Source organism: Triturus cristatus, chromosome 2_2 (genome assembly GCF_964204655.1).
Source record: "Triturus cristatus chromosome 2_2, aTriCri1.1, whole genome shotgun sequence".
NCBI lineage: Eukaryota > Metazoa > Chordata > Amphibia > Caudata > Salamandridae > Triturus > Triturus cristatus.
Window position 1 is genome coordinate 356,375,681 of NC_140582.1, and position 22,997 is coordinate 356,398,677.

The following is a 22,997-nucleotide window of genomic DNA, read 5'->3' on the forward strand; positions in this document are numbered from 1 at the left end:
CCATCTCCTACTGCGGGTAAGGTGGGAACTTCTACTGTAGCTATGTGTGGGATCGGATCTGAGCCGGGGCTTCAGGGGATGTTCTCTCATGCATCAAGGGAATCTGAAGAATGTACTATGTGTAATAAAGCAATAAACCTGTGTATAAGAGACCAGGTCTCAGAGATGCAGTTAGAGCACCTCGTGACGATACCTTGCTGTCTGATCTGATGTGTTCTGCTCCGACGGAATAAAACTTTGTTTCCTGCCTTCCAGTCTCCGGCGCCTGCCTCTTTCATTGGTAAATTATCGAGTGGTATGAGAGGCGATTACCGCCGGGCAAATACTTGAAAGGTTATCGATTGAAACTGCCGCTACCATTTAACAATTGGCGTCCCAAACGTGGGGCCCATCAGCGACACGTGGATCCAGTGGGAGAGGTCCCGACGACAGAGTGAACGACTGCAACGATCGGGAGAGCTCCTGCCCAATAGACCCTCGTCTGGCAGCCGATCATCCGAACTTCACTGGTTCCGAGCAGACCTCTCTCGAGTGATCTACGGTCCTGACTGGGAACCATCAGGAGTGCCGCGGCAAATACGAAGAGTAGAGGACGATCGGGCGCTGGAGGCGGAAGACGAGAAACTGTCCACGCGGTCCGGGTAAGGTCGTGATACACGACAAATTGTGAAATAATTGATTGATTGTTTAAAGGTTTGAAATACTGGTATTGCTCATTGATTGTTCTCTTTGAGATATTCGCTGTCTACAAACGGGGAGGAGTAGAAATACTCTCTCTCTCTCTCCCTTTGCAAATAGTGAAGGGTAGGTAACGCAGACTTTTGTCCCCGTTGAAACCCGTCGTGCCTATCTTTATCTCCCCACTGATTGATTGTCCGAACATTGATTGTTTTGAAGAATAGTGCTCTTTGAGATATTCTCTGTTTGCAAATAACGTAGAATAGAAATATTCTGTCTAGTCTTTGCAAATAGTGAAGGGTAGGTAACGCAGACTTTTGTCCCCATTGAAACCCGTCGTGCCTATCTTTATCTCCCCATTGATTGATTGATTGATTGTCCGAACACTAGTTGTTCGATATTGGTTCTTTGGAGGTATTCTCTGCTTACAAATAACGAGGAATAGAGATATTCTGTCTAGTCTTTGCAAGCAGTGAAAAGATAGGTAGTGCTGACTTTTGTCCCCGTTGAAACCCGTCATGCCTATCTTCTCCCCACTGATTGGTAGTTGGTTCTGCCCGGACCGCTTATTAGAGGTGAACCATCCGGCTCCACTGGAAGGCACCCCTAATAAGGACATGTTCACTAAATATGGACTAGTCGCCGTAGCTTATAGCAAGCTGTGGCATAAATATACCAAGAAGGACCCCGAGAGTCAGTGGCCACTGATGGGATCCTTCGACGACCATAAGATAGAAGCGCTAGAAATAGCTCTGCGTAGCAGTAAGACGACGCCTACTATGCTTGACAGTATCGGCATGTGGCGCAAAGAAGCAACGCAACGGAAAAAGAGGGAAGAAGTAAAAGCAGAAAAGGAATTACGAAAGGCAGCCCACCTTGCCGCTAGAAGGTTAGAAGAAGAAATAAAGGAGAGAAGGGAAACTAAACTAAGGCAGGAGCCCGAAACATCAGGCCAGTACGCTGTTAGGACCCCTTCTTTGCTCTACCCTGAGTTGTCCTCCAAGCAGCGAACGAATGACGAATTACTGTTAGGTCCCCCGATCATTTACATGCCCCCTCCATATGCACCCTCCCAGTCAGTAGTGCAACACCCACAACCCCCGAACACGAGCGAAAGTAGTACAGGGGCCTCGGTCCTCACGGCCTCCGCGCCGGCTGAGCCTCTTGTACTGAACCCAACGTCGGCTATAACGCTAGATGACCATGAGATGGGAAAGAAAGATTCCACCAGAATGAATCGATTAACAAAGGATGAACGAGCAGGAATTGATAAGATAGTAGGGACACTGGTGGAGCGAAAAGAAAGTGAGGAGTATATAACAGACGTGTATAACTCGTATGCCGACAGCCGCAGACGACACTTTGTCGTACGGCTCTGTTATCACGCCCTGAATGCATATGAGGATAGATACCACGATAAAGGTCCCGAAGGCTTAGCGGCCCTATATAGGAAGGTAGACATCGGAGAAGAAAGAGAGGGCGACGTGACGAACCTCTTCACTCGTACACTCGAGGTCTACCGACACCTTAAAGAACATAGACAGACCACCAAAGCAGAAACCCCCATAGCGACTAAGCCCCAGGAAGGAAGGGCTGATGCCATGATGCCCATCAAAGAGGCCGCCCCCTACTGGGTCCCCCCACGAGGTCAGGGAACACATGACGACATCAACCACCAAGATGCAAAGGGAAGGGTTGTATATAACTGGGTCTACCAGCCGTGGGACCGGCAAGATATTTTGACCTTTAGAAAAACTCTACCCGACTTGAGAAAGAACCCGACTGCCTTCTACACTGAATTGGGTACAGCCTTAGGCTCAACGATAATGACTTTAGCAGATATCGACTTGTTCTTTGGGCTATGTCTGCCGGCTGATGTGTGGAAACAAATCCGGAAAGTTGACCACGCTGAGCCGTTCGGATATACCTGGGTACAACTCGATACCATAGATAAACAGCGAGAACCAGGACAGAAACCCCCGAAAGCCATATTAGAGCTCCCAGACAAGATTGTACAAAAGCTGAAGACTCTAATCCCAGAAAGAAAGGTAGACTGGTCGATAGTGACGGCTTGCCGCCAGAAACCCCAGGAGGATGTGTCTGAATACTTCTCCCGATTCGAGACTGTGTTTTCCGATTACAGTGGCCAAGACATGACCACCGCAACCGGACATCACCTCTTTGTCCAGAATTATGTGAAGGGTCTGTCACAAGAAGTTTCCCAGAAACTACAGACCAGCGAGAGTAGTTGGGCAGCCTCCAAACCCGCAGCAATTCTCCAGATGGCCCAATACTACGAAAACCAGAAGAACGAGAACGATAGGGCGTCAGAGAAGAAGAAAAAGGAACTAAAGGAGAGGGTAATGATAGCACAGTTGCAAGGGGTGACCATAGGAAGGGAACCCCCGAAAGAGAATTACCAACCAACCGCCCCTAGAAAGCTACCCCCTAGAGACCATACTCCTACACCCTACAACGGACGGAGAGACTTAGATGGGAACCAATGTGCTTTCTGTAGAGGGTTCGGACACTGGAAATCCCAGTGCCCGGTCCTTCTGGAACTTAACAAAAATAGGGATCCCAGAAACACAGCATATGACCCCAGAAATAGAGGACAGGGACGAGGGCACACGAACGACGCCATCAACGACAGGCCAGGCAGACCAAACACCTTTGATCGCCCCCGACAAAACCAGTGTCAGCAGTCCGACTACGAAAGCACTCATGACTTCGCATAGGACCGCCAGGGGCAAGGGAGGGATCCAGTCGAACTCCGTGTTGACCAGCAAGGTCCTTACGTCACCGCTAAGGTCCTGGGCATGAAATCTCCATTCCTGGTAGATACTGGGGCGACACGTAGCGCGTTACCTAAACGACTGATTCCTAGGGCACCCTTGTCTGGCTCACACGTAACCTCAATAGGCTTCGATGGAACGCCCTCCACTAACCCCTTATCAGCACCAATCTCCTTTGACTTAGACGATAACGTCACTGACACGACCTTTCTGCTCTCCTCCAACACCCCCGATGCTATTATGGGACTTGACTTACTAAAACATTTTCGAGCTACCATCAGATGCTCCCCAGACGGAGTTCGGGTCATCTTGCACGATAACCCAGATCTGTCCAGACCCTGTCACACACGACGTATGCTCTCTATAACTGATGCTGACCTGTCCCTACTCGACACATTACCTTCACATCTATGGGCTAAAACCGACTCAGATGTAGGGCGCATGGTGATTGACCCAGTACACATAACCGTCCGACCGGACGCAGTGCTCCCAAAGCTTCCACAGTATCGGATATCGCCTGAAGGCGAGAAGGCGTTGGTGGAAATCATCGAGTCCCTAGTTGATGCAGGAGTAGTAGAAGAAGTAGTCAGTAATGTTTGCAACAGCCCTATCCTACCCATTGTTAAGAAGCAAGGCGAGGGAGATGAGAAAGCATACCGCTTTATTGTTGACTTACGAGAAGTTAACAAAATAGTCATACCTCAGTACCCCGTGGTCTCAGACATCACCACCATCCTCACCCTGATTCCGCCCACTGCCACTACCTTTACCGTTATTGATCTCAAGAACGCATTCTTTTCCATCCCCATCCACCCGGACAGCCGTTACCTCTTCGGCTTCACCCTAAAAGCCCGTTCATACAGATTCTGTAGGGCACCCCAAGGCTACACTGAGAGTCCCAGCATTTATAGCCAAGCCCTCAAGAGACAACTAGATGCAGTCCAACTACCCGATGGAGTAGTGTTAATACAGTACGTCGATGACATCCTTTTGGCGGCCGACACCACTCCACTTGCAGTCACAGCCACCATTCACCTTCTCCGCTTCCTCGCGGGGAATGGTCACAAGGTCTCCAGGAAGAAATTACAATTCTGCCAACCCCAAGTAACATATTTAGGCCACCTACTATCCAAAGATGGGAGAAAACTTACCCCTGACCGAATTCAGACCATCCTAGAAACCCCTGTTCCCAAAACTCAGAAGCAAGTACGGTCCCTAGTAGGCCTCACCTCCTTTTGTCGACAATGGTTGCCAAACTTCAGTCTTATCGTAAAACCCCTGCTTTCCCTGCTGGCTAAAGATGTCCCCTTCCCCCTCCCTTGGACACCCGAATGTCAATCCTCCTTCAAAGAATTACGAGACGCCCTCTGCTCAGCCCCAGTCCTAGGAACCCCAGACTACACTAAACCTTTTTCCCTCTACACTCACGAAAGAGAGGGGTGTGCGTTGTCTGTCCTAACCCAGTCCATAGGCCCTAAACAACGCCCTTGTGCCTACTTCTCTGCCACTCTTGACCCCGTAGCCAGAGCTTTGCCCGCCTGCCTTCGAGCAGTGGCCGCCACCGCTGTCTCTATCCGGCAAAGCGAGGGGATTGTGCTCTCGAACTCCCTCACTGTATTGGTACCCCATGCGGTTGACACCCTCCTGAACCAAACCAAGACTCAACACCTGACTAGCGCACGATTGACCGGTTACGAACTGACTCTGCTTGCACCCCACATCACATTGAAACGATGCACCACTCTGAATCCAGCTACTCTACTACCTCTCCCTGACGCTGACCCCAATGCATCCCCTATACATGACTGCGTGACCCTCACCGACGAACAGACCAAGAGTAGGGTTGACCTCCGAGATACTGCCTTCCCGAACCCTGACGGAGAACTGTGGGTGGATGGCTCATGTATCAAGCTCCCCGATGGCACCACCTCAGCTGCCTATGCAGTCACCACGGCCCGAACAGTTGTTGAGACAGCCCGCATCACACAGCGATCCGCACAGGCGGCGGAACTAATAGCTCTCACACGAGCATGCATTCTGGCAGCAGGGACAACCGCAAACATTTACACAGACAGTCAGTATGCCTTCGGGGTAGTTCACCACTTTGGGCTCTTATGGAAAGAGAGGGGATTCCTGACCTCTCATGGCACACCCATCCTGCATGGAGATCTAGTCTCTGCCCTGACAGAAGCAGTCCTCCTACCCACACGGCTGGCCATGATCAAATGCCAGGCACACAAGAAGGTGACAGACATTATAGGACAGGGAAATGCACTAGCTGACATTACTGCCCGAACCACAGCCGAGAATAGGTCCACGACCCGTATGTACGTGACCAGGTCACAAACTGAGAGATGGAAGGATGCTAGGGAAACGATTAGGGATATCCAACTAGCCAGCACACCTCACGAATCAACTGAATGGGCCCGGGTGGGATTGAAGGACGATGACGGTTGCTGGCGAACTAAAGACTTGAACAAATGGTTGCTACCAGACTCATACTTGATCCCCATGCTGACCATGGCACACTCCCCCGCACACATAGGGTCTGCCCCCATGATCGAACTCGTCTCCAAAGTCTGGCACAACGACAAGATCCCAGACTCAGCCAAACGTCTGGTCCAACAATGCCTAGTATGCCTCCAACACAACCCTGGGAAAGGAACTGCTGTACCCCGGGGAGGGTTTGGGGTCCCCAATCACCCTTTTGAAGTCCTACAAATGGACTATGTCCAGTTAGAAAGGTGCCAGGGTTTGAAGTACGTACTTGTTGTTGTATGTGCCTTCAGCAAGTGGGTGGAAGCCTATCCAACCCACGACAACACCGCTATGACTACTGCAAAAGTACTACTGAAGGAATTCTTCCCCCGATACGGCCTTTGTCGAATTTTGTGGAGCGACAACGGCCCCCACTTCGTAGCCGAAGTTATCCAACTCATCTAAAAGGGTTGGGTGTAAAACAGAAATTCCATGCGGTCTTCCATCCCCAATCTGCAGGCCTGGTTGAGCGACACAATGCCACATTGAAGCTTAAGATAGCAAAAATAGTCGCCACCACAGGACTAAGATGGCCAGACGCTCTCCCACTAGCATTGCTATCAATGCGTTCCACCCCCACCAAACACCACTTAACCCCCTACGAGGTCGTCTTCGGGCGGCCCATGAACCTTTGGACTGCACCAAAACCAACATCCATCCACGACGTCCCGGACGTCCTCATGTCTGATTATCTGTACAATCTACCTAAAACGTTGTCTGTTATCCATCAGCAGGTGCTGCACGCCATTCCCGATGTTTCCAGGGGCCCCGGACACGACATCCAACCCGGTGACTTCGTCTTAGTGCGTAACTTCCAGCGCACCAAGAGTCTGGAGCCCCGGTGGACGGGCCCCCTGCAAGTCCTGATCACCACCCGAACAGCTCTTCGAGTGGAGGGGAAACGCAATTGGCTGCATGCACACCACTGCAAGAAGGTATCACCGACCCTGACAACCACGGACAACATCACCGCCCAAGAGGAACTTCTGGACAAAGACCGACCATCCCTGAGCCGCTGCCCGGATACAGAGACACTTGAATTGACTGAATATCCCGATCCCACTGTGCCATCCAAAGAAGGGTATAACTTGCGACGAAAGGAGAGAACTTCGGCTAAGCAGACCACAAACTAAGTTAAAATCTCAGAGCGGTTGCCTAGTCCCCTCAAAGGCCATCAGGAGAGAAACTAAACAAAGTCTGTGGTTCTGCCCGCTACCGAGTTCCTTGAAGGTGATGGAAGCGCCCGACACGAAGATGATGGAAGCAACCGGACGTCCGAAGACCTACTACAAAAACCCAAAGACTGACAGAATACACAGCTCGAAGATTATTATACTTTTCGTCACCCTTCTCTTTTGCCTTCTCCTCATGGTCACCTTCTGGATCATGGAGGAGAGCGCCCCTGCTCATAGGACATTGCTGACCACCGTCCAACCTACCACTATGAAAGAACACCATCTGATCTCACTTTCACCCCAACTCCGAGAAAGACGTAAGGAGTTCTGGAATAACTCTTTTGTGCAGTTGCTCCACCAACACAATTTTGCCGCCAACGCCACTAACTGCTGGATCTGTGGATTGCTACCACATGCTACTGGGCACTCAATCCCTTTCATCCCTTCACCTTTTTCTGTCCATGGTTCCTGCCTCGCCTGGCTGATCCTCCTGCAGGAGAGCTACAAGGACAATGCCACTTCCGGCAAAACTGTGTCACACTTCTACCATGGGTTCTGGCTGAACAAAACTGGAAAAACCTCTGCCCTCTTCTGCCCTCTGAAGTCAAACACTTCCTTCCACCTGGACATCCCTGCCAAAGAACGAGTTGAAATGCAAGTGTTCAACAACCCAGCCAGACCTACCTTCTCTTACCTCCGGAAACGAACGGCCGCCACCCTGACAGTGGCCCTAACCGTCGTCAACATCACTGGATTTGTGTGCCTCGAAGGCCTAGGGGCGCAGCTGGTGGGCCACAGCTCCTGCCTCATCACCCGAACATTGGACTCAGTCGATCCACCCTCCTTTGTTGCCTCCCCGAATATGTACTTCATCTGTGGTACTAAGGCCTACACCTGGCTCCCGAAAGGTTGGGGAGGCACCTGCTACATCGCTTTTGTCCTTCCCCCGACATTTGTGGCTCCAGCAAACCATCACCGACAGAAACGTGCCAAAGACATTGTACAAGCCGACTCCACCGGAGCACAGTTCCTGGATGCAGTAAAGGGACTTGTTCCACTCTGGGGTCCAATGGTAAACAGCCGTGCCATCCGCCACTTAACCCAGGCAGTCGAAACAGCAATGAACATTACAGCTGGCGCCCTCGCCAACAACACCGCTGAGCTTCAGGCCGTCCGCCTGGTGGCTCTTCAGAACCGCCTTGTTCTAGATGTGGTTCTGGCTGATCGTGGAGGAGCATGCCGCATCATTGGGTCCAGCTGTTGTACCTACGTACCGGATAACTCACCCTCAGTCTACAAAGCAATTGAACACCTCCACAGACTTTCCGCAGAGGTCCATCAGGAGCAAGAAGGGTGGTCACTTGGGAGCTGGTTTTGGGACACTATTAAAAGTTGGGGATGGAGGCTGTTTTCATTTATCCTAATACCGGTTGTGATACTATGTGGATGTTGCTTGGGGATTCAGTGTCTGCCACCTTTATGTTCGCTTTTTATGAACTGCATCTGCCCTAAGACTTTGAACTTTGAAACAGAGCGGATGAAAGCCCTTTATGAGGTGGAAGTCCGTAGTATTATGGGGATAAATCCGAACTAGACAAGCTGGCGAGATATGTTAAAAGGGAGGACTGTGGAAATTTAGCTTGCAAACTGAACATTATCTGCGCCATCTTGCCTCTCCCCAGCGCCACGCACAGCGAGCACGCGGCAGCCATTTTTAGGCACCCCACTCTCTCCCCCACTCATTGTCAATCGCCAGCGCGTTCCCCTGACGCTGCAAGCATCCCCCCGCGCACCGACCACCCCCGCTCTCTCACACAGGCCATAAACCCACTCTTTCTGCGCGACCCTGCTACGGAACGACATCCGACCGACATCCCATACATGGTCATGCCTCTCCTTTGATAAACCCCCCTTCCTCTCCGCCCCATTGTCCGACCCGATCCCAGGCCATCACCTAGCCCTGCGGATGCAGTTTATTGCCCCTACTGTAAGGGAAACACCCCACATCAAAGGGATTACAGTAGATCAAAGCCCCTACCCCCTGAGACCCGACCGGTTGCACACACCCCCGGGAATTGGCGGAATACCCTGCTGCGCGATAGCCATCTCCTACTGCGGGTAAGGTGGGAACTTCTACTGTAGCTATGTGTGGGATCGGATCTGAGCCGGGGCTTCAGGGGATGTTCTCTCATGCATCAAGGGAATCTCAAGAATGTACTATGTGTAATAAAGCAATAAACCTGTGTATAAGAGACCAGGTCTCAGAGATGCAGTTAGAGCACCTCGTGACGATACCTTGCTGTCTGATCGGATGTGTTCTGCTCCGACGGAATAAAACTTTGTTTCCTGCCTTCCAGTCTCCGGCGCCTGCCTCTTTCATTGGTAAATTATCGAGTGGTATGAGAGGCGATTACCGCCGGGCAAATACTTGAAAGGTTATCGATTGAAACTGCCGCTACCATTTAACAGAAGTGGGGGAAAAAAAGTAGGGGAACTGTGGGCGAAGAATCAGAGGGTGGGAATAACCAACGAATTGTGTCAGTGGGCAGAGTCAGAGGTGTGGCAGAAAGAGCAAAATATCCCAATTTTTTAGTATTTGTTTCCCATTTCACTAACCGGTTACAGCTTATTACGTTATTTAATTTAACCAATAGATACACATGCTTATTTAAGGTTTAATATGAGTTATTGACATTAAAATATATTCAGAAAGTGGGATACGTTTCCAATCACAGAATGTCCCAAATATCCTTAATAGTGGATTCGCAAGCCATTTGTCTCCCAGCCATGGAGTTTCTGTCATAAGCACTTCGCCTCCCTTTTTCCACAAGAGCAGTTCAAACATGAATGGCAAAATAACCAAGTTTGCAAATGTTTTCCACATAACTATGGCTTTACCATATTTGCCACATAATACATCATCTGCTGCATAATCTGACGAGTGCTAAGACACCAGGGCTTTTAAGATCTCGCTGCGCCTTCTAAGGTCTAGCACAGGAATGTGCTCACTCAGGAGAGTGGTCTGGTAGCCTGGTCATTAAGGCTGAACCTGGTTCCCCAGTTCCAAATTCAGCAGCTCTGACCATAGCGCCACACCCTCTCCCCACTGAACACCATACTGCCCCACTTAGATAAACTTGCACTGCACTGACCCGCTATAAATACCTGGATGTGACTCAATTCAAATTACGCACTAGACAAGAGCAATATGCTGCCTAAATAAAATAACAACATCCTAGCACAAGCATTGGCATAGCCAATAGGTCTCGTCTTTGGGACCTTATAAGTGTCTAGCCATGCAACAGTTGATGTTGTTGCACCAAGGATTTGTGCTGCATAGCTAATCACTTATAAGGTTCCAAAGGCGAAACCTATTGGCTATGCCAATGCTTGTTTTCCTTGTGTGCATTTTCACAGTGTGCTTGTTTTGTCAAGTAATTAAAGAACGCTCCTGAGTAAGTATTCTGCTTGAACATTGTCAATGTATTGACTATAACATTGCTGTTTTCTCATACCTCCCCCTCCCCTCACCCACCCACCCAGTCTTCCGTAGAGCTTGGCCGTGTCTTTGGGCTTGGGCACCTACTGGGCCTGTGCGTGATTAATGGCTGTGTGAACTGGAGCTGGCTGGTAAATATTTGTCATGAGGATCCATTTAAAGATACCACTGAGTGAGTTCACTGTAATGTTTACTGCAAATGGAGCATTTACTGGTAAATTCTTATTGCGAATGGCACATAAATATGTGACGTGGCATAACTTTGGGAATTTTGTTTAAAAGGCGTAAAACAAAATTCCCACAATTATGTAAACTATGCTAATGTAATTTACATTTCACCCAGGCCTAATGTAGTGCCCATTTCTATAGCCTTCTAAGGATTGTCCGAGAGTAAGCTAAACTAGCAATATGACATGAGGTCAGTCTGATATTTTGTACCTACTATCTGTAGGCTTAACATGATACATACCTGTAATATTATATTACCATCACTTGTAATATTATAGAACCATCATATGAATGTTATCGAAAGTATTCATTATTACATTCCACTTATAATTATGCTCGGTTTTGGATTGTTTGTCTTTTCTTCAGACATATTATGACACATTGATATTAGGATTTGCACTTATCCTTACTGCTTATGGGAATTCACAAATGGAGAGTTGCTTTTGACTGTTAGGGTTAAGAATCTTTCTAATTTCCTATAACTGCTTAATACAGGAGCTGCCGAGTCATTTTATTGAAATGGCAATTTGTTATAGTTCTCTCCCTTTGAGCTGGATTTGTAGATTTATGTATATGATACAGTGTTTAACAAGATATGATGTTGGGACATAATGATTAAGGATCTAAATATATTTTGTTAGATAGACATAGGAGGAATGTCATTGCTATTGTCATGACAACACGTTCAGGGTGCCCTCACCCCTTCAATGGGTCCCCACAGAGAGCACAGTGTCAATGAATATGTGTGAGATATGGGAGACTCAGGGGACCCATTTCACAATCTGCAGGGGATGCCATGGTTTTGCGTTACCCCACTAGCCAGGCCTTGAACTCAACCTCTCCTGTGCAGGGCAGAAAGTTGTGGATTGCGTGTTCTGTCCATGCAGTGATGCACTGAGGGCCAATTACTGCACTCAATTCCAACTTCCTTGAGCATGTCAGTGGGTTATTGCCAAATGATAATGATATGATAGGAGGTATGCATAAAGCGCACTGTCACTCATGGCTGAGCATCCCGGTATTAGCTCAGTAATAAACATTGTAAACCATCACCTAATACATGAGACAGTAGTATGAAGAACCAAGGAGATAAAGGAAAATTGTATTTTGTTGGGGTAACTTCTGGCGGCCATCGCATTTTCCATTTATAGACGCCATCTTAGAATTCGCCAGTCTAGTTGTTCTTGTAGGAGGGACTGGAGGGAATGAGTTGGCTTTTAAAAACAGTGTTGTTGCGGACATCTGCACTCATCCGTGTCTGGCCCGTTCCAGTGCAATTCCCGCTGCCAGCTTTGGCATCTGAAATCAGGCAACTTACACCTACATCTTTGCTAAGGGATAAGATCATCGATAACACCAAAGTTTAAAATAAAGCCCCACATAGTAAGATTATTTAAAAAACACATAAAAGCAGTAAAACAGTCCAATTCATACGAGCTTTAAAGTGCAACATGCACAAGGAGAACTATAAGATATTGAGGGTGTCCGAGGCCATGCTCTGCACCCTTACGACAAGAGAGGGGGCAAAAATGCTCAAGAGGGCCTAGAAGTTATTAAATGTGAGGGCAATATTAAAATTGTACGTTTGAAAAAAAATAGGAAAAGGATTTATTCTTCAACTTCTTGGTTTGTACGAATAAATAATGCTGGTATTTGTTTAGTCCAAAACTAGCCAAAAGGAAGCGAAGAGCAGTACATGGTCCAAAGCGAAGATCTGTCAATCAGTGCTTGGAGAAGAAGCTGTGTTCTGAGATTGGAGTTTTTGGAAACATGATCTGTCAAGTCGTCATCAGTGTACCAAAAACAGTGAGCAGCATAGAAGCTGGCATCCTGGTCAAGAACGTTACAATAAAATGTATGTGATCGGATCACATGAGACAAACAGCACACCTCGTTTTAAATTTCAACTTCTGGAATTCTGGCCGAGTTCATGAGGGTGCATTCCATACAACCGCCCCAGGTGTGCACGAAGCAAGGCGATTATGCGCCACAGTTGTTCCCTAATCTCCTGAAAGAAAGCAAATCTATCCAATCTATTTGACTTCCGATGTTATCGTGTTCGGCACATTTGGTGGAGTAAGTTAAATACTTAAGAAGAACCGTGTTACTCACTGACTTTACAGACAGAAATAATTGGCAAAATATGTCTCTATGCCTATTTAGAAAAAAACATAAGATTGGGGACATCACACACAGACGAATGTACCACGCTTTAAAGTGGACGTCCGTTAATGACGTCACACTAGATCTCAAAACCCCTGATGTCATCATCAAATAAGCAACCTTCTGGAAAGTCTATTGTCGGTGAGAGCTCGAGACGCAGGACTGGGCAAATAAAACTGTTTGTTTCTCTGCACTCGATGGTCCCTTGAAGCTCTATAACCACAGCTACTGTTCATAGCAGCATCAGGATAGGAGCACCAATACGAAACACTTACTTGTCATAATAATTGCAACGTCATAGGAGGTTCGTAGAAAAGTTAAGCAGGCAAACTGCATGGCACTTGTTATGTTCCAAATGATTGTTAGCTCTCTAACAAAAAGATATCTAACTACTCGGTGATGCCTTGTATTGGACAGTACTTTGCGAAAAAGTACAAAACAGGCTGCCCTACTACATTGCGCTACGGACGTAAACAAAACATAAGTTTCAGCCTCACAGTGTTAGAACTAGTGGTGCTCGTGGCTAGGAGTAAATAAAACAAGCATTGGCCGCACGGCCGTGAAAATGACACGGCCGCGTGGCACGCGAAAGTGAAAGTGATCGCGGACGCGATCAAGCACGGCAGAGGTAACACATATGGCAGCTGCGCGCGTGCACGCTGACGTGCACGCAAGCTTTAGGCCACAGGCAGCACTTGGAAAACCTGCATACAAAATGTATCGGCCAGATCAGCGCATGCGCTGGATCAGGTGAGACCTAAAAAGCAAACACTCATAGGGAATGCAAGATTAAGTAAAGCATGTGAAATGTAAGCAGGAACACAACCTGGTCACCTTTTTCCTTTTAAACTCATTATTCAGAAATTAGTGAGTGCTTTTGCATGAAAAGTTAAGGCCATGACTACAGGGCCCAGAAGGGACCCGTTTCAGTGCCCATTGCTTATATCCTTCCTAAACAAAGGCAGTACGGTTTAAAAAGACCACATTCGTGAACACACAGCCACTGTACAAATTTTGTTTTCCAATTCACCCATCAAGCAGGTATTTCAGTACCTCCAGGAAAGGTGCACTTTCCCACCCAGGAAAAACAAGGTTGTTCAAAGAGAGACGAGAAAACAAAAGTAGCACTTCACTGGCAAACACTGTAAAGTGATGCTAATGTGTTTAGGTGTGAATAAATAAATATGGTAAACTTGCAACCACTCTGTCTTGCTTTAGTTAGTTATTTATTTTTCATATTTGGAATGTTTTATTTCTCTCCACCCCGAGGCTGCACTTAGAATTTGAAAAATTTCTGAAAAAGACAACGTTTCCAGGAATTTATTTTTACTTTTTTGGATCTATTTCACAGGGCAGCAAGTAAACGAAAGGAGGAAAGAGAGGTTAATACATGTTTCTTGAAGTCTTGGTTTTCAATAACTGAGGAGGAGCGAAACAGAAAGAGAGGGAAGAGGGGGAACAGAGAGGGGGGGCAGCTGCCTGCGGCAGAAGAACTGGACACTGTCCTTGTCTTCTGTGGGCAAGAATTAAAAGACAGAGTCCTTTTCCTTCTCTGCATGTTCCGCCCGCCCAAAAAAAACTAGGCTTAACTATCGGCCTTGGCAATTTCTGACGTCCTGGAGGCATGTTTAAAATAAAGTAGGGGAACGGAATCTATGAAATTAGAGAAGTAGGGGCACGCCGTGCCCTTTCGATCACGCCCACTTCGACCACTGCTTGGGGCCCGTTACGGGTCCCCGGGTGGCGGGAGGTGAGGGGCTGCACTGGGGGGGTACCAGGTACCCCCCAACATTGGCATACACAAGGTGGGAGGCACCGTGCGGTGCCTGTCGTGTTGTGCATGCCAATGCAAAACATGCTTATATTGCATTGTGGCGGGTGCTGCTTACAGCACCGCCCACCACAATGCAATATATGCGGGATGCGACCTCCAGGGTGGCGGTCGCATCCTAATTGGCGGTGCGGGACCGCCGCACCACTGGCGGCCAGTACCTGCACCGCTAGAGTGGCGGGTGGACTCCTAATAGACCCCTAAATGTTTATTTTCTGCATTAGACCGTTTGCACATGAGGAGGTTTACAACACCATGTGTGGACACGGATATTAAAAGGGCCATTGGAAAATGCAATTCCGTGACTTCACCCTTTGGTACATATTTTAGATATTTAAAAGAATGATTTGACCTCAAGCTGCTTACAAATTATCAAAACTGCTGCACAGGTTACAACTCCGCATCTGACAACCAGCAAAAGTGAACTGGTCAGCTTTCAACTTTTATTAGCTGCCTTACAACATTTGAAGTGGTGATAATGTCACACAGAAAAGGTTAAACTCTCCAAAAGTTGCTCTCTGAGAAGGATTTCTACAGCAGGAAACAGCAATCAACTTAAACATTTAGGGCCTGGCTACAACTACAACCATTACAATCTTACATCAAGATGTTTAGAATTTATTGAATGTGATAACTAACACCTATTTCAAGTTAATTTAGAAAAACATGCACGTTTAGGTGCTTCCACATCAAAATCCACACCTTGGTTAAGGTCAGGCCTTTTTCCCCCTTGTTAAATTTCGGCAATTTGACCTGTTGAAATGTAATGAAGGGTGCAAACTTTATCACTATTGGTCATTTCCAGGTGTGATTAACTATGCATCACTTTTAATTGCGATTACTGCACATGCATATATGTGTGCTACAATTGTAATTCAATTGGACACCTATAATAAGGCTCTTAGATGTAGCTGCAAAATGGTGTACAGAATGATTCCTTATTCGTCATGAAATTTTTATTCCACTACTCTCACAAATTCGTGTTTACAGCTGACACTATTTTCAGAGTTGTAGACACTTCAAGATTGCAATCTGAATTATCAAGAGTGCAATATGAGTTTACAAGAATCCCAAACGCCTTGAATAGAAAGTGTTTCCTTCTGATAGCAACATTCATAATAAATATGAAGATACTATATTGTCCAGCAAGGCAACTTAAGAGAAAAAGAGGGACTATTGAGTGAACATAGGCTAAATCCAAAACTGAAGACATGTTTTTGAATATAACTGGGGCATCCAAGTGGATGAAGCATATCTTTATTACATGAAGTGCATACATATAGGACTGTTTTTGCAGAGCGCTACCTGCACATTTTACAAACTGTATTTTAATCAGGAAAGAAGAAAGTACGTGGATAAGAAAATGGTCCTGTCTGTTTATGCAAGACAGTATTATTAATTGTTGGCAAATATCATTTAGAATGGGATATACCGAATTTATGTAGATTTATTTTTAAATATAGAGCTTTGGAACCCATTTTGTATGAGTGTGCTAATACCAAAGAATGTGTTGCATCATTAGCCTTTAATTGCATGACACCGTGCAATTTGCCTTTCCTTGCTACATACTTTAGTCAGGTTTTGGACATGAGTTGATCCTGCTATATAACTCCAATGGATGGGGCTGCAGCTGGAACTAAAATAAGCTTTCAGTGGTGTGCAATTCCCCTAGAGGATTCAAATCTAAAAAAAAGTGAATGTGTCAACTACTGTGATTCAGTTGGCATGCTACAACTAACAAGCACAGCCTCACTCGGGCCTGTCTCAGTTGGCAGTTCCATATTATCAAATAAAGCCTCTATTTTAGGCTCAGGATACATTTCCATTTAACACTAGAACTACTGTGGTAATTTTCCTATACTGAGTGTTGTGAAAAGGTATTTTGCAATTGATAATATGGAGGTATTGTAGTGTGTAGAGTACAATATATATGTATGTGCTTTTTGTTAGAGAGGATGCAACGTTGTGAAGTCCGGACAACCACGATATGGACTGTGTGGACTGTGCACACGATCTGTGGTACTAACATGGAATTAGACCTCTGCGCTCTAGTGATAAATGTGCGAATGTGTTCGGAGTTTCTCTAAATAACACTATATTCGTCCATATGCATTTTCATTGCCGTACCATAAACATGTATATATATATATATATATATATATATATATATATATATATATATATATATTCAAACAGTGTCATTACCTGTCAACACACACATTAGCCAGCCTAGATCAACACAAACAATACCATAGAACTGATAAAAAAATAGGAATGCAACATGTACTTTATGAAAATTAGATATTTTATTTATATTGTTCATCAACAAGAACATAATTATGTCTTCCTTACAGAAAATACATACTAGAATAAACTCTGTGAAATATACAAAAAAATACACAACTTCCGTGAAATCTTGCTTTGTAATAAATAAAGGTTAACACGTGTGTGGCTGGTGGGCATAATGCTGCTTGTCAGCTGGGGGGTTGAGCTTTTTTTCACTCCAATTGTATTCTTTTTCTAAAAAAAAGAGTGTCTTTTCCCGTGAAAGGTCGCGATTAATAATGTATGAAGCCAACCTCCTTCTCGACTTTTCCTGTGTTTCCTGCACGTTTCTTCGTTGGGCTGGAGGTTGGGCATATATTTCCATTGTCAAATTCAGGCCTCACGAAGCCTACAAATTATACAATGACTCCTAACCTGGCCCTGCAGCAAAGCAAGGTTTCCACCCTCCTATAAATCATATAAGACAGATGGCAAAATGGTGAAAACCGGGATAAAAGAGCACGGTACAAAAGGCATTGTGACGGAGTCTACTAAAGAGAACAAAGTGCACATCAGAGAGTAAAAAACTTGGATTTGACAGATAAAATTCCCATAGCCTCCAGTCAGCAGTGGGAATAAAGCAGATGCCTCGCATGTTAAGTCTGTGGAGAATGACATTGTTCGTCTGACAGAATGCAGATGCTGTCCGTACAGTCCTGTCCGTCAGACATTAGCATATCTGTGGGAGGCTGAATGATGAAGTGGGGAACACAGCAACGCCTCCACACTCAAAGGTTGGGTGAGCAGGTAGATTCACACGCGAAAAGCGTACATTCCTATTTTTGTGCGTAGAAAAATAAATACAAAATACAATATTACAGTTCGTTTTGAGCATGGGGGTTGAGACAAAAATAAATACAACGTATATCACGTATTAAAATGTGTACTGGGTATGAAAATTGAAATAACAAAAATAAATACAATATACAGTGTAACACTTTGTATTGGTTAGAGAGTCAGGAACCTGTGCACGGTGTATATCTCAAGTTTTCTTCACAAATTTGAAAAGATTTAAACTGTAGCAATACAAAGTATCCCTAAGAGCAAAGATTAAAGAACACATTACACACAGATTAAATCGTGACCCCATTTCAACCCACCCATCAATGGCGGCACAGTTCAATAAATCATGTTTAGTACTTGGCTGGAGTTGGCAACGAAGGAGTCAGACTAATGACACCAGGAAACTTTTGCATGTGATCGATGGCAGTGAGCGAAACAGCGAGGGTGTTATGGGCTAATTCAACATATGTCAAACTTACTCACCTACCCAAAAAGTTTCATCTACTGCATATACTATTTCTAAACGAATCTAGGCAGGGTCACGGTACAGGGATGCACTGGAAAGTAATGCGAGTGCTCCTCAGGAAATATCGCCGGTTCGCCAAATTAGAGCGGCATCCCTGAAAAACCTGAGATTTCCCAGCCATGATATTAACCAAAGGCTGGCAGGACTGATGGCAGGTGGGGAGACTCCGTGGCAGTCAGTTGCTCTTGTGAGCCCTTTGTGGCAGTGGCTCGGTTTTACTATATTAGTAGAAGCCTGAGAGGGCTGTGGCGAGTGTTCTGACATGGAAACACCTGCCTGGCATAAAAGTTCCGCTGGCGTTGGATAAATATTGTAGGAGGGGACAGGAAAATGGCATTCATTTTCCGAAACGTTCGAGTCCCAGTCCATTAAAGGCAGTCCCTAGCGGCGTGCAGCTATGCCCGCGGCCTGGCTTCTTTCTGGTAGTCAGTCCTGCCCTTCAGCGGGCGCTCTCCCCCAGCAGCCCGCCCGCTGCCAGGTAGTAGGCCGGGGTGGCGTGCTCCACAGGCGGGCTGACCTGGGCTTGCTGCCAGCAGTCCATGTCGGAGGCCGGGCTCGCTGGGGAGTATGCGCAGGACGATGCGGGGGAGGAGCTGGCGCAGCTCCACGCCTGGGCCGGGGCGCGCTCTAGCAGTGCCGCCATGTCATGTAGTAGGCTGCCTCCGGCGCCGGGGCCTTGCAGGTCGGCCAGGCGCAGGGTCTCGGACAGCGCCCAGATATAGTTGTGCGCGAAGCGCAGGGTCTCTATCTTGGTGAGGCGGGTGTCCGGCGCGGCCTCAGGGTTGGCGGGCAGCACCCCGCGCAGCGTGTCCAGCGCCGAGTTCAGGTTGTGCATGCGGTTCCGCTCCCGGTTGTTGGCTTTCAGGCGTCGGGTCTTGCGCACCTTTTGCACGAATTCACCGCTCCGTGGTACCCCGCCCTCCTCCTGCGGGGGTCGCCCGGCCCTGCGTCGCCGCCTGCTTGTCGCCGCCTGCGGGTCAAGCTCCGTGGGTCGCGGGGCCTCCTCTTCGCTGCCCGAGCTGCTGCCGCCGGAGAGGCTGCAGGAGCCGGCCGGGGAGTAGCCGGCGCTGTAGTGGATGCTGCCCGAGATGCTGTAGTTGCCGCTGTCGGGACTGCAGGTGGCGCTGGTGTAGCCCAGGCAATCCGGCCGCCTCTCCTCGGCGCTGTACTCTACCTTCATCAGCATCCTGCGGGGCACAAGAAAAGGACACGTTAACATCTGCGTAGTACCAGCTTTCTTTAACACATTCAAAATTCTGTTCACGGAGCCCAAACACAAAATACGCCTAAAGAACCTCTGAGAATCGCAGAGGGACGCAGACTTCAACACACAGACTGGCACTCGGTCCCATTACTTAAGCATTGGCATACTGCAAACACTCTGCAGTGCACGTTCATACTGAACTCGCGTGCGCGTGTCTTGCTAAACGTCAAGCTTCTTATGCACTAAAGAATGCGTATAAACCTTTGCATAAGCAGCAGTAAGTGTGTTATGGGCAAAGTGCAGCACTGTATCGTGTCACTCAATGGTTCAAGAAGTCTTCCTTTGGCGTCACACTACAATTGCGTACAAGGTTCATTGCACTGTTGATTGCTACTCCGTGTGCAGGGCAGACTATGCTTCTGTGCGCAAGGGCGCCTATGTATGAGAAGAGATGTGATACGGTGTCCTGTGCCGAATGCCACTCCGAGTGCATTACTTGTGCGTTCATATGCAGCTCTGGATGTGCAATTTATATTTCTTCGTGCAGGCTGCCTCTGTGCGTGGCTGAATAGGAAGAGAAGTGTGTGCTTTTGAATGTTGAATGCACCCCTGAAATGCTTAATGTTGCTATAAGAATCAGATTCTGATAATGTTACTACAGATATGGTGTGTAACGTGCCCCATTTTCCACTGCTGCATGGAAACGCAACGTGTGTATATTCAGTACTTAAATGTACATTACCGAAATTGTTGCACCAAGTGTGCAGGGCTTAGCGAAAGATAGATGTGACAATATCCGTGACGTGCTAACAGACTTCATTTTCCAAACATGGGCATTCTCTATTCTCATCTTAAAAAGCCCACAGCCTACTGCCCTCCGTGCATCCGTAGCGATCAGAGTAAAACCAGACAGACCACAAAATCTGTTTTCCACTGCTTGTCCAGACAGAAGGTTTGATGCGGACTCAGACCGGATGGATGGGTGGAATAAAAGCATGCAGGGTTAAAGAAGGAGATCCACAGTTTATTATGGACTTGTAAAGTGAAACATCTCGTGTCAGAAAACGAGGAACCGTGCCTACCAACAGAAATGGTCTTTAAGGATGATAGACAACTTTCACTTCCACCGTGAACTTAATATCTCAAACACGCGATTTATAAGGTATGCAGTTAAAAAGACTTTTGCACAAAAATCAAATGTCTCCCTCGGGCTTCATGCTAGGTTGATATCCCTGAACAAATAATATACACGCATACTACATATGCCAGTGCCTAAAACTTCGGCTGCGGGGTAGCACCAATTGTGTCCCTGTCCTCGTGCACTGGCACGCGATAGGTGTCAGTAAATCAACACTGCTCTACACTCACCTGGCAGTGAAGCTCGTGCTCCCGCGTTTCTTGTTGTTCTTGGCTGTTTCTGTGTAAGCGCAAACTCTGGGGATTGCTGGAGGTGCCCGCGTGTCCCGGCACGCGACGCCTAGCACAGCTGCTGGTGCTGATGAGAGTGATGATGGGGGTGCAAGTGATGGGTGGCGCGCGCTGCTTTGCGTCTGGCACACGACCACGCTAACACCCCTTATATACCCGACGCGGGACAATCACTGCCGCATCCCCACATACCCCCTCCGGATTATTCTTTTCAATCCATTATCGCCAAGACTTGCCCCTCCCCATCCCTATCTCTTTTTTTAAGCCCACCTCGCCCGCAAGTGAAGCGGGTTTTGTGTATTGTTTTTTCTTCTTTTTTTAAAGGCCGGCCGGCGCCGCTCTTTGTGGTGATTGGTGGGCTCGCGCTCGACTGGAGCGTGCCGCTAATTTATGAAATGAATGGTGGAGGGAGGGGGCAGCAGTCGAGGGCACCGCGGCCGTCCAATCTGCGCGCACGCTCGCACCTCGCGCCCTCACCCCCCTCCTCCGGCCTAGCCACGCGCTCCCGAGCAACGGCCCCTTTCAACGGCTCATTAGGGGAGCCGTAGGGGCGGCTTCAAGAGAAGGCAGCCTTCCGCGCACAACATAAACAATAAAAGATGAGGCATCGCCTCCTGCCTGTCAGGCGGCCTTCACACTGGAAGCTAGGCGTGCGTGCGCTTGGGGAGGCACGGGCATTATTTTAAAGCCCCTCCACTCCAGGGTCTCTAGGGGCGGGAGCGTGGTGAGCCGCAAACGAGCAGGAAAGCAGCGTTTTTTTTCTCCTTTCTGGTGTAGTTACTGTCCTGGCACAACAGTTGCCACCTGCCGGTGCCGTGGCCGGTGTTGCCAGCGCTGTCCCTACGGATTAGTCACCCGGGTGTGTGACGGAATTGCTTGGCCGATCCCCGAGGCTGCCCCCGCTGAGCAGCTGACGAGCTGCGTGATCCTGGGCCTTGTAGGGAGATGTGTGTGGACTTTTTCCAGCCCCTGTTGGTGCCATTTGGCAAGGGTGTGCCGATTTTCCAAGTCAAATAATTTTAAACTGACGAAAAAAACGGTGCCGCCTTGTCGAATATAGGATCATACAGAAGAGCGAAGGGCAAGGCAGACCGTGCAACGCGTGAACTGCCAGTGGCGTAGCTATCAGTAATCAATGCAGTAGAGGGTGAGTCGCACCAGACACATGGATAGGAAGGTCCCAAGGCACCATACCTATGGCTGTCTTTACGTATCCAGGGATTGAGTAGTAAGCAACATGTTTCTATTACCCTATTAGAGGAAGTCAATTAACATCTGAGAATGAAAGCTTGAGGTGGTCCCTTATCCTTACTTCTATTAGGACCCTGAGCACACAGGGTATGCCACCGAGACCGGCAGTGCAGTCAAGCCTAGATACTTATAGAAGATACTGGTTTGCCTACAAACTGTCACATCATTTTGGATTGCGAAATAATATTCTGTGATGGGTTTTTCCTCTAAAAAAATCTGAATACCTTTGCATCAAGTCTTGGGCGTGAGTTCTAGCCTTGTTCATCATAAGAAAGCTCGACATTGTACTTTTAAAAACAGATGGATTGCCCCAAACTTCTTAAATCTTATTTTTCTTCTTCAGTTTTGACCTTGAGCAAGAAAGTGAAAGACAGAAAAGAGTGAAAGATGAATGAAGAGATAATACAGGAAATGGTGACAAAGGGAGAAAGCGCAAGTGAAAAAGAACCCGCTAGAGTAACAGGAAATGTAAGTCAGTGGAAGAAAGAATCACAAAGTCGAATCAAGACTAGCAGCCAAAACGTCGAGCCTCTCTACTTATGTTGTTTCACAAATTAATCTCAAAGCCTCAGT

The 22,997-nt window shown here is 47.4% G+C and overlaps 1 protein-coding gene across 3 annotated transcripts; it reads right to left on the minus strand.

Moving 5' to 3' along the window:
* Positions 1 to 17,197: 17,197 nt before the first annotated feature.
* NEUROG2 (neurogenin 2) lies at positions 17,198 to 21,383 on the minus strand. Of its 3 annotated transcripts, none has more exons than XR_014978112.1 (3): positions 21,114 to 21,383; positions 18,499 to 19,728; positions 17,198 to 18,008 (listed from the first exon to the last, which is right to left on the minus strand). XR_014978112.1 is itself a non-coding variant. In XM_085641432.1 (2 exons), exon 2 carries the CDS (start codon positions 19,725 to 19,727, stop codon positions 18,981 to 18,983), a length of 747 nt encoding a protein of 248 aa, XP_085497558.1. In that variant the 5' UTR covers position 19,728; positions 21,114 to 21,383; the 3' UTR covers positions 17,201 to 18,980. The 3 variants fall into 3 exon arrangements, 1 of the variants encoding a protein (XP_085497558.1); XR_014978113.1 differs by having other exon boundaries at positions 17,207 to 18,008; positions 18,503 to 19,728; XM_085641432.1 differs by having other exon boundaries at positions 17,201 to 19,728.
* Positions 21,384 to 22,997: the final 1,614 nt, after the last annotated feature.